Source organism: Ptychodera flava, chromosome 14 (genome assembly GCF_041260155.1).
Source record: "Ptychodera flava strain L36383 chromosome 14, AS_Pfla_20210202, whole genome shotgun sequence".
NCBI classification, from domain to species: domain Eukaryota; kingdom Metazoa; phylum Hemichordata; class Enteropneusta; family Ptychoderidae; genus Ptychodera; species Ptychodera flava.
In genome coordinates, this window is record NC_091941.1 from 10,591,295 (window position 1) to 10,603,719 (window position 12,425).

The 12,425-nt window shown below is 36.3% G+C and overlaps 1 protein-coding gene across 1 annotated transcript; it reads left to right on the plus strand.

The window, feature by feature from the left end:
• The first annotated feature begins 130 nt into the window (after positions 1 to 130).
• Positions 131 to 12,425, plus strand: LOC139149294 (protein YIF1B-like). The gene is given in 9 exon segments (XM_070720951.1): positions 131 to 286; positions 7,304 to 7,477; positions 7,480 to 7,565; positions 7,903 to 8,007; positions 8,478 to 8,617; positions 9,189 to 9,226; positions 9,229 to 9,343; positions 10,334 to 10,427; positions 11,232 to 12,425. Coding segments are annotated over 9 exon segments (951 nt in total). The 5' UTR covers positions 131 to 252; the 3' UTR covers positions 11,397 to 12,425.

Here is a 12,425-nt window from a genome sequence, read left to right on the forward strand (position 1 = left end):
ACGGCATATTCTTTTTAGGGAAGTGCAATACTGTTCAAATATAGAAATGAAACTGCAGTTTTGTAGTATCAGTTGTCCAAGAAATCTATTTTAGTAACATTATGAAAACAAGTTGTTCTGCTAAAAATATTGTGAAGTTAGAGGGTTTTCCATCGTGGCACATGAAAACGAGGCTTCCTGTATATTTCAGACGACTGTCAAATTTCCGTAATCACCGAAAAGTGGCAGTCTTCGCCGTAAACAGAGCTTGAAATGGATGCGCCCGCCGGGTTTAGACATCGTAAGTGTACGTTGACTTTTGGGGTTCTCTAGGTGTAAACTGCTTGCAATTGCCGTGTCGTATCACTTCGTTGTCTTGCCAATTTAAGTTGACGCCTTGCCGTAGTCTTTTACGTATTGCACCGTTTTAGTGAAAACCTGATGTGCATGCCGAACAGATGTTTCTGTTTACTTGAAAAGTTACGTTTATTTTCTTTTTTAACTGCACGATGTGAGTTTAAACATTGAACTTCACGTTTGCATAGCTTTGACGTTTATTTCATCGTTATTTTAACGAAGCAGTTCTACTATTTTAAAGAAGACCTGCCGGTACCACTTTATTCTGGGCAGTCATTATCATATCAATGCTCTGAATAGTCAAGACAGTGGTGGCTTACTGTCTTCATTGCTTATTACAATTTAATCAGAGTTACCAAGCGATGAAGCTGGCTTGTCAAAGTATTGAAATAAAACTTTGTAAAATTAACTATGGTTGATAACCTTTAAATGATGATTTTGTGAATTGATAACTTCAAGTTCAATGGAGTGTCCCACATCAGTACTTTCCATCCAAACTGAGTTAGGATGCAGTGTCATGTGCAAGTCTTTTTACCACAACATTCACAGTAGATACAGCCTTCAGGTTTCTGTGTTCCTGGTGTTTCACTGCCTTGACCATAGCTGCAAAATTGTAGCTCTACGGTGAGGCGGTCGGTGAGTTTTGATTTTTGCGACCTCGCTCACCAGTAGAGCTACAATGCCGAAGGCCCTGTAGCATACAAAATAAGCGCGCCACACATGGCGCGGCATTTTCATGTAAAATCCCACATATTTACTGCATTTGGTCGTACCGATTTATCACTACTGAAGACGAAACACTATACTACACTAACCTTGTCGTTTATGGGGTTTGGTATTAGCACAGACACGTCGATCGCGTTCCATAAACATTGAGCGTGTTTCTGGGAGCCGCCATTACCGGAAGTTGGTAATGGCGGCTCCAAGAAATGTTTTTGTAACGCGATCGACGTATTTGAACTTATACCAAACCCCATACACGACAAGGTTAGTGTAGTATAGTATTAATCTTCAGTAGTGACAAATCAGTATGACCAAATGCAGTAAATATATGGGATTTTACATCAAAATGCCATGCCATGTGCAGCGTGCTTATTTTGTATGCTACAGGGCCTTCGGCATTGTAGCGCTACTGGTGAGCGAGGTCGCAAAAACCAAACTCACCGTAGAGCTACAATTTTGCAGCTACCTTGACCACCTCAACAGTGAAGCCAAGCAGTATGGGTTTGAAGAAAACAGTGATGCTTGGCTTCTATGAAAATGATCATGTGAAATACACATGTATTTGCTGGCAAAGCAACATTTAACCGCAGTCCCTCTATGACCATGATCATGGAGCTAGAAAGCTCCATGCCGTGATTAACCACATAGTGGTGGCAGTGGTCAGATATGTGCTTTGCCAGTTTTTATTTGACACCGTCATTTTATCAGGATTCCATGACCATGTTATTCTATGTTGAGTAAAGCTATTTGTAAACTGCTATGACAGAAAGTTGCATGTAGTGGTGTAGTGTATTCTAGACTAGTGTAGTCTAGGGTAGTGTTGTGTGGTGTCATGTAGTGTAGTAAAGTGTGGTGTAGTGTAGTGTAGTGTAGTGTTTTGTACTGTGCTGTAGTGCAGTGTGTAGCGGAGTGTACAGTAGTGTAGTGATGTGCAATGAAGTCTAGTGTTGTGTAGTGTACAGATAAATTCAACAATTTTAAAAGGACAAAGTGCATTTTCACTTATTAATGAAAAAATCTTTTTTATAAAAGTCCAGTCATAAGAGTACATGGTGTACAGATAAAATATACTGATAATAAGATGAACATATACTGATAGAATAGTACTTTGAACAAATATTTGTTTTTGAACAATACTGAAATCAGACTAAATTGTTATGGCTACCTAGTAGTTCTACACTACAGGTAGTCTTCATTTGAACTTATTTGTTTATGACCTCCAACCATCCTACAAACTCAGTGTTTTTTGCTAAGGTTAGGGGCATTTGTAAATGATTTAGGAATCCCGGTAACATTGCTGGTAACATTTCTACTGCCCGTAATATTATTGTATTGATATATCCAGGGGAACCCCAGTAACGTGTATACAAACACTGATACTTGCTATTCTTCAACCAAAGTTCACTAGACAGGTGTTACCCACCGGGATGGATTGATGTGATCAGTGACTCAAAACAAGCTTATGGTTTGTAAAACAAAGCAATCTTGTCATAACGGCTATGTTGCTGTGCTTGATCCACTTCTTACTCTGCACAGAATGGCTGCAATCCATTTGGTTAGTATATCGTAGTACCTTATGCCGCACACATACGAAATACATACTGAACTCTCTGCACTATGCCATTGAGGGCCTCAGGTATCCCCAAAACGCTTTATGTCATCTAATATTTTAAAGTCGCTTGAACAGATTATTTTACTTCTGCTGGCAGTCGCCTGTGTCTTTCAAAGGTTTTGGAGTTAATTTAATTTAGGAGGTTTTTCAGGGGCCTAAAGACAGTGCAATCACTATAGCATTTAGCCATTTGATGAGAATGTGTGAACCCTGTTACCACAAGAGGTGATTGTTGTATGTATGTACACGCGATGTGATGTGGCAGACCATGCATTAGTATTGTTCTTGGTGCACATTGTTTTTCTTTAGGCGTGTTTTTCATGGCAAACTTGGTGAATCTCAGTGGCTGTATTGTGTGTTTGATACATTGTGTCATATTTCGAACTTTGCAAATGAGAATCATGTCCAATAAAGCAAAAGAGGTTTTTGAAACTTAAGAAAAGGCTTGTACATGTAAATTAATAGGATATTAGATACTAGTAGTGTATCAGGTGAATTGATCATACATCAGCAAAAATCAAACAATATTGGTCTAGATACACTAGCATCGTAGTGTAGTGTAGTGTAGTGTAGTGTAGTGTAGTGTACATGTCGTGTAGTTCAGTGTAGTATAGTGTAGTGTTGTGTAGTGTAGTGTAGTGTACATGTAGTGTTGTGTAGTGTAGTGTAGTGTAGTGTAGTGTAGTGTAGTGTAGTGTGGTGTGGTGTAGGTAGTGTAGTGTACATGTAGTGTAGTGTGGTGTGGTGTGGTGTAGTGTAGTGTAGTGTAGTGTACATGTAGTGTAGTGTAGTGTAGTGTCGTATCGTGTCGTGTAGTGTTGTATGGCATAGTGTAGTGTAGTGTGATTGTCAAACCTAAACAGCTTTTATACTTGAAGTAATTTTAATCCTTTTTTACCAAATTCAATTTTGTTTAAGCAATTTAGTAAATGTAATTGTGATGTTTCAAAATAATCATCTGCATTCAAACCATGATGGGCACTGAATTGTGTGTAGTGTCGGGCAATAGTTTTATTGCCAAGTTCAGCAGAAATGGAACATAATTATGACATAATTATGACAAAAGTCACTTAATGTTAATTCTGGTAATTATAAACTCTGAGGGTGAAAAGGATCGACCCTACCACCCACCTGTTCATCAGTCACTGTCAGAGCAGGTTGATGAAACGAAAACCAGTAAAGCATAACATTTTCCATACAACCATTTTTAATTGACTGGGGATATACATGATAGGTATATTTAAATTGACCACTTTACAGTATAAAGGAACCTGTCCTGTGTATACAAACATTTTAATTTCAGTGACTTGTCTTGCTATGAATATAAAATTTATGTGAACATTGTGATTTTTACTGATTTGACCTGATAGTATTTGTCAGAAGGAATCTTCTGGGTATTGTGACCATTTTATGCTAATTAGCTTTGAATGACCTGACCCAAGGTCAATGAAATAGCATGTAGATAGGTTTGCCCTTTTCAGTTGCGTTCAGCATGGACAGTTTCCATATATCATGAAGTACTGTGTAAAGTGACCAGTGTGTGAATGAGATATGCAAACCTCTGTGAATGAGTCATATACTTCATTGAAAGTTCATGAGACAGACTTTGCATGACTCATACTTGTTAATGTTGTATTGTATAGGGTCTGCTTTGATAGACAAGATACTGTGATGTTAGCCTATCTCTTGAAAGAACAAGACTGTAGGGATTCTGAAGTCAACAGGTCTAAAAATACTTATGGTGATTTAGTGTGTCAGAGCTTAGATGAAGGTGAATTTTGTATGAATAAGCTGCAGTTTGTTCAACAGTAATACGTGGTAGTTTAATAATGGAGCAAATCAAAAATATGTTTCAACAACAAATTATTTCCACAACCAAATCAGGCATGAAATTGACAATCCATTTCCTCTAAAGAAAAGAGAGAGATGCACATTACATATTGACCAATTCCTAGGATCAGTGACAATAACTGAAAAAACTGGTTAATATGATTCATGTCATGATGTGTACCTTGATATGCTACGTCAGAGTTAGTTACCATTATTCTGAAATCATACAGGCTGTTCAGATTTGCACCAGCACTGTTTCATGAGGACAGTTATATACTGTAAAAGCATTATTCATTTGGATTTAGTTTCGCTATTTTTCGCTGAAACATAAAATCGGCTAAAATTAAATCCCAGTGAAAATGTTAAATAACAATTGAATACATTGTTTTATTAGTGAAAACAGTGAACTTAAATCCTAGTGAAATGTCTCAAACATCAAAATAGTGAAAATAAATCCCTGTTAAAATTAATGATTTCACAGTGCCATCGCTGTTTCCACTGTTGTTACCTATAATGCAACAACTGAGTCTGTTGCTTTAAATAATTCACTGATTCTTAAATTACTGGTACTTTTGCTTCATATCTAGTAGACTTAGTATCGCTACACACATAATAGATGCTCTACATATAAGTAAAATAGCCACCAATAGCTTTGCTCAACTCACAACTTGGGGGGAAAATAGCATTTTCGTTATCTATGTTCTATAAACTAAGGCCAACCTCATTAGTAACCACATTGTGTATTCTCAAATGAGTGTTTTGTCCCAGACAATATGGTTATCTAAATTAATCAATGTTGGCCTAGAGTGTAAGTGCTGAAAGCTTGGCAGATGTATCTTGATGCCCTCAACTCAAACAGCACACAAGGCATGTAGTGATTGGCAATTCAACATTACTACGGTGACTAATGCAATCAATGTGTCAACTTAATAATATCAAAGTAAGCATTGCCTTTAAGTTGCAATTTCTAACATTAGCATGCAAGCAGTTACACTGATATTGGTGTTGGTGATTTCTATATTTTCCTTTTATTTAAATGACTAATATCTTCCAGTTTTCAGTTAATATTATTGTGTTGCAGTTTTCAGTGCATTTGTCTCTCATTTGCCAATTTTGTTGTATATTTGTTACAGTTTTGTTAATGTTATGTCAGTGTACAATTATGCATTACATGTTCTGTGTTTTAGTACCATACATTGACCCAACAGCTTTCAATCAGTGGAAACCAGGCCATGATAAGTGCTATGAACATTGGTAATGCACCCAATGAACAAGGACTCCTACTCATGCTGCTGTTGATATCAATGGTACAGTCATACAGAGAGATGGCGTGACATCAGCATCATCACTCAATGTTCAGAAGCCTCTGGTTCATCTGCTGAAAAGCATCTCTAACAGAATAGAATACGGATGGATTGAATTTAAAAAATTCATGGTTTCTTCCATCAAATATTCTCAACAGACTTCCTTGAAACAGAAAAGTGTTGGCAGGAGATGTAACAAGCGAGAAATTGTATTGCTGAGTCTATCAGAATAGACCTTTATCAATTAGAGATATATGTTTGTGTCGCTTACCATTGTATACCATCAGGTTCTATGCTTGCATATAGATTTCAGTGCACACATTTGTCCCAGTTAAGATTCATTCATTGCTTGCTTTGAATTATGCATAGCTTCACACATGTCTATATCTGTGTTGCTGTTGTCCAGAATGACGCGTGATGATGTATGCAATAACAATCACAGTATATTCCTGAATAATCTAACCCTTTCACCCATGTTTCCCAGTGTACAGGTCAATTCATCTGACTGAAAACAAAAGAGCCTGGATGTGCCGAAATCCAGTGATGACATGATTAAATTACATGTTTGGATACATTGCATGATTCTGTCAAAATGTAAAATACATTTCAATATGTTCAAAGATTACATTGAGGATATCTTCGATTGAAACACATTGAATGTTTACTCTGTAATTATGCATGTTGAGAATACACAGATGTTCATTTAATTGAAATGTGTACACAAGATTAAACAAAATTCAAGAAGTAAATCCCTTTGCATTTCTGACCTTCTGGAAACATATCTGAATTACCTATATGGATTTAGGCATGAGAGGGTTAATTATCAGTGTTATATGTGGTGTGTTCAGCAAGGTGCAATTTTGATTTGCTGGACTTTATCTACCTACACATGATTTATAAAGGTTAAAAACTCAGTATAGCCATCTAAACTTTTACATGACAGTGTATGAACTTTCTCTGTTTCAGTATGATGTGTTCCTTAAGGACAATGGTGCTCTCAAATTCAATCATTCATGTAAATGTCTCAGTAGGAGTAGGTGAATTACAAGAAAGTATAATACTATTGACCAGGGCTCAGAATATACCCCAGTTACAAATCCAAGCACTTCTTGGCAGGCAAATTTAAATTATCATTCCCCATTCTCCATTCCAAAATACCGGCTTAGAATGTGTTCTTGTGTTTAAACTCTCATTTGTGCAATCAAAAAGTTGTAAACCTGTCCAAGCCATCTGCTCTTATCTCTGTTTCAGAACTTGTGCATCTTGCTTTGCAAAAAACAGCTTTGAAACTGTAGTGACTTGCCAGGTTACCTATACCATTTTATTCTTACGGTGCCTGTGTAATACTAACCTTCTAAATATTACTCATGGACCTTGTCTCTGAGATACATATAGAAAGCAACATTTTAATAATAGTAAGCATCAATAATAATAAAGTATTTGTAATGCGAAATTTCTACCATGCCTGTCATTTTAATTTGGTTCATATTTTTAACAGCCTCCCAGAAGCAGGGACGCAGCCGAGCCCAGAAAGGTACCCGACGGGAAGGCCCACCACAGCTTTTTGATGACACCAGCACACAACCACCACCAGCCCAGTATGAAAGCCAACCGGGTTACAATACATCAATGGGAATGGGTGGGAATGTTGGAGGACCCATGATGCAGGGCCAGGGATGTTGAATGACCCCATGGCAAACATGGCCATGCAGTATGGGGCTTCGTTAGCGGGACATGCTGGTCAAATGATGGAACAAAATGTGAGTTAAATTTAAACGGTGGAATTATTTCTAATAGAGTAACTTCAAGCATGTATGAATTATAACTGATAGGTTTGTATTCAGTGTTAGATGATACTTTAATAAAACCAGTATTGTACCTTGTATCTCTTGCAAAACAATATAAAATATTTTGCAATGTCATGCATCTACGATACTTTGCTCTTTTAAGAGACATATTTAAACTAAAATCTGAATAATTGAGTATTTCAAATAGGACTAACCATGGAGTTAACAATATTTTTAGAATTTGTAGCAGACATCTACCGGTATAAACTTTGCTCATTAATCATTGTCAATGCATTTTATTTGCCTGCAGGTTGATCGGCTAGTTTCTGTCAGCAAACTTAAATACTATTTTGCGGTGGACACATCCTACGTTGGAAAAAAGTTAGCCTTGCTTTGTTTTCCATTTACACACACAGTAAGTATGTATTGTAGTGATATTTCACATAACCTTGATGACTTCTTCTAATCTGTCAGAGTTTTTGCATTTTACCTTCAGTGATGAGATGATTCAGAATAATTTATTTTATGGAAAATGAGTTTTCTGTGAAGGGAAATAAAAACTGCATGTCTATGCGATGATTTCTAGACCTACATGACGTGCATCATTCTGTAATGACAGTTGTTTTGCAGTGTCTCATGCCATTTATAGTGAAGATAAACTGCTTCTTTGAAAACAGCATCAGTCATCCTGCAATCGACCTATTACTGTACTGGACAAACAGTCCTGTCAAATCCATTGAAATAGAGATGACAATGGAGAAAAGTTCATAGTAAACAGGGCTGGTCTTTTTAATATCACATCATATATAATACCGGTACAATATCTGCAGAATAATCTAAATATGAATCAATTAACTATATTCCTCTTTTGGGTATTTTTTCTAGAATTGGTCAATTCATTACAACAATCAAGATGAACCTGTTGCTCCACGCTACGAAATAAACGCACCAGATTTATACATACCAGTCATGGCCTTTGTCACATATATTTTGGTTGCTGGTTACGTTCTCGGCACACAAAACAGGTACTTAAAAATGTGATTTCTGTAACGGAGAAAACATTCCAGGGTTATGTAAAATGACATTGTAATTTTGACTTTTATGCCTTTTTTTGCGTTATGGTCTTTACACAAAAAGAATCCTTGAGTGATGAAAGCTAAGCAACTCCAACACCATTATAGTCCAATGTAATAATTTTGTCCTTAATCTCTATGCCATGGATCCAAAACTACCTAAAATAATCCATTATCTTAATCCCAGGGGTCCCAGAGAACTGTCAGGATTCTATATCTAATACTGTAAAAGAAAAAATATTTTATAACTGAAACAAAATATTCTTTAAAAGAGAGACACACTACAGCAGATATCTCCATCAAATGAAAATATGAAAATGATGAAGACATTTGCCATGAGTAGTAACTTTGATTCTCTTTTGATCCAAGTATGTTACCAATTACCAATATTGTGGAAATATTATTGAGTCGCTTTGAGCTGTGTAGTTTTACTCATTTGATATCGCATCAATGTTTGTGTTGTGTTAATGTCTTTTACAACAGTGGTCATTTCAACAACAGTATTGTCTTTCCTGTTGAACAGATTTGATCCGGAGCAGCTCGGTATACAAGCCAGTTCAGCGTGGTCTGGCTAATAATAGAACTTGCCGTCATCATTTTAACTTTATACGTCATGAATATTCAATCACAAATCAGATACTTGGATTTAGTGGCATTTTGTGGTTACAAATACGTGGGGTAAGTCCGTCTCATCATCTATGTGCTCCATTTCTTCATAAGGTTTAAAACATTTTTACGGATGTAACCATTGTTTATGAGATAATTGTATGCAGTCATTATAACTCAGCAATGATGAAATCTGACAGCTGAACACTGTCCTGTTACTCTTGAACTCTGTATTCTATCTCAAAGAATTGCTGAATTCATGATGAGCATTTCAGTGAGTGATTTGATTGTTGAATTTGTTACGATCATAACAATGAACCAGTATCTTTACCAGTTTAATTCAATCTTGATAATATGGTATGATAGACTTTTGTTGCAAGTTGGATACAGTGCATTTCAGGAATGACGTACAGTTTTCATGAATGCTGTGTAATCATGAGTCATTGAGGAGAATTAACACTATAACAATTGTATTTTTACCAACTGAAGATGTTCAAAGTTAATATGTGTATAATGTGACGTTCAACTGCTACGATAACATTCTCATAAGAACTAGCTTAAATAAGGAAAGTAGAACTCTTTCATCCGATTCCATATTCACACAATTGATTTGATACTACATCATTGTAAATTGCTTACCTCTTTGCAACTGTATCTGTGGGTGGTAAAATAGAGACATCAAGGATCACAATTAAAGGTATACAGTCACCTGTAATCTAAATATGCCCATATTGGTCAAATGGGCGTTCTTGGTATTCAAAATGCCCATGTGAGGGCGCTGTTTTTAAAAAGCGGCCACCCACTTAAAATCTGTGATGGTTAGATTTTCTCTTTCCATGGTAACTGTGACAAAATTGAAACAGGTGACAGTATAAATTAAGCTTTGGCTGATGTGAATGTGACTACTGTAGCCATCAACATCAGTTTTTTTCAATATCAATCAGAGAAAGGACTTTCCTTTTAATTTTCAGTAGTACGGATGTTGCCTGTGTTGGTCATGTAAGTCCTCATGTTCACTGACAAGCCATGCATAACTGATTATTTTCTGTGTTTATCTTTCAGGATGATCTTAATTTTGCTGTCTGGGTTGTGTTTTAAGGCCATGGGATACTACATTGCACTTCTTTACATGTCAACATGCATAGTCTTCTTTCTGGTGAGTGAAAACCTCAGCCAATCCGTGGGTTCTATTTAAGTGACTCTGTTTGGGAGAGTGTCATGATTTGGCTTTGTCTGTAAACTCTCACAAATATGAGAACATAGCTGTCCAAATATGTACTCATTTGGAAGGTCAAGTGAGGGCATGAGATGTAAATTAATCCTGTGAAGATTTCAGCTCTAGTTTTTCTGTCATTTGCCAATATACTTGAATTCACATAATTTAAATAGTTTCAAGTGGAATTAATTGATTTGAACAAATTAAGTACTGACATCAACGGCAATAGATAAAAAGTGAGTAAATTATATAATAACTAATAATAAGTAATAAACTGCTATTGACAAATGATTGCATATTCATTCTGAATGGTTCTCAAATAGGCCCAGAATTGAACTTTGAACATGATCTGTGTTCTTCCAGTTATGTCATAGCATGGAAGATTCCACAGGTTTTGGCTTTTCCAATAAATGACAACCCAGGAATGACACCTGTTGATCAGGCTTATAACAATGCACCATTGATCGTTCATTCAAATCATTGTCACAGTTTTAAAGAAATGCAGCACCTCATTGGCCAGAAATCTAATTCAGTGTACAGAATCATACCAAAACAATGAAAAAGGTTTCTTCATTTGAGGTAAAGACTGGTTTTAATATTCTTTGAACAACCAAATTTTAGCTCGACCTTGGTCATTTGCTTCTAAGAGAAGAAATTGAAAGGTTTTGAATGTTGATTTTTTTTGGTATGAAAACTGTTACATCAACTTTGCTAAAAATTTTTGCTATGGTCTGACAATTTTAGGTACGGACACTGAAGGTGCTCATCTTACCAGAAAGCCATCCAAACAGTGTTGTGATGGGTCGGAAACGAGGCACCTACCTCTTGTTGTTCATCGCCGCCATCCAGCCAATCTTCATGTACTGGCTCACGTCAAACATCAGTACATTCAGACAAGTCATAGACTAAAACCCAAACATGAACAAATGGATACTCCACTGATGCAAAGAACTCTGAGGACTCATGGAAAAAAACCAAATATCGTACTTCATTGGATATTTTGAAGTACAGACAGTGGGAACACTAGAATGATGACTAGAGCAGAACTCTGTACATTGTTTACTTTGCATTTTTGATTTGCAACGTCTCAAGACTCTGTGAGTAGCTTACAGATGCTACAAAGCTAATGACATCACAGTTGTCCTTATGTGTCCTTCTGAGACCTGTCAGTCTACAGTGAACAGCATCACATCAGAGACTGCTATGAGTCATCAGATCAACCCTTGCCATGAATATCATTTTGAAAATCTGATCAGTTTACCTGAAGGGGTTATTACTCTTTAGAAAAATACAAATAAAAAGTTGAATAGATACATGAATTATCAAACTTTTAATCACAAAATTCCTTTCAAATTATACAGGCCTCATTAATTGTGTCGGCCAACTGTGTACAGAATCATGCATCAGATGTCGTTTTACTTTTCCTTGCTTTATTTTTTTGTAATTATCAATTATTGAAAATCCGTATCCATATGTAGCTATTAATGAGCACTGTATAACCATCAAGGAGCAAGACATTTTTCGTAGAATGTCAGTCTGCAAAAGTTGGGACCTGCCAGACATTTATTTAATATAGTGGTACCTTCAAAATCGTCATTTTGCATCCTGAGTTTAAATGCACAATAAATACAGAAAAGACAGCCACATTTCCAGCCAATGTTACAATCACAGAGAATAGAAATGGAAATGTGGTCATCACTGATTTTGTTCTTTGCCAATATCACAAGTGGATGCTCCAAATGTGTGTTTAAGTGGACACATTAGAGCAGACCTGTTTCAAATATCTTTCAAGGCCTTATGCACACAGTGTAATATTTTTAAGGTAAGATGTATTGATGATATTATCTGTGTGTTTTTGTAAAACGTGAGTGGGTGAAAGTGAATACCCACCTTCAAAACAATGGAAGAGTGAAATAAAAAAACAGACCGATAAAGTAA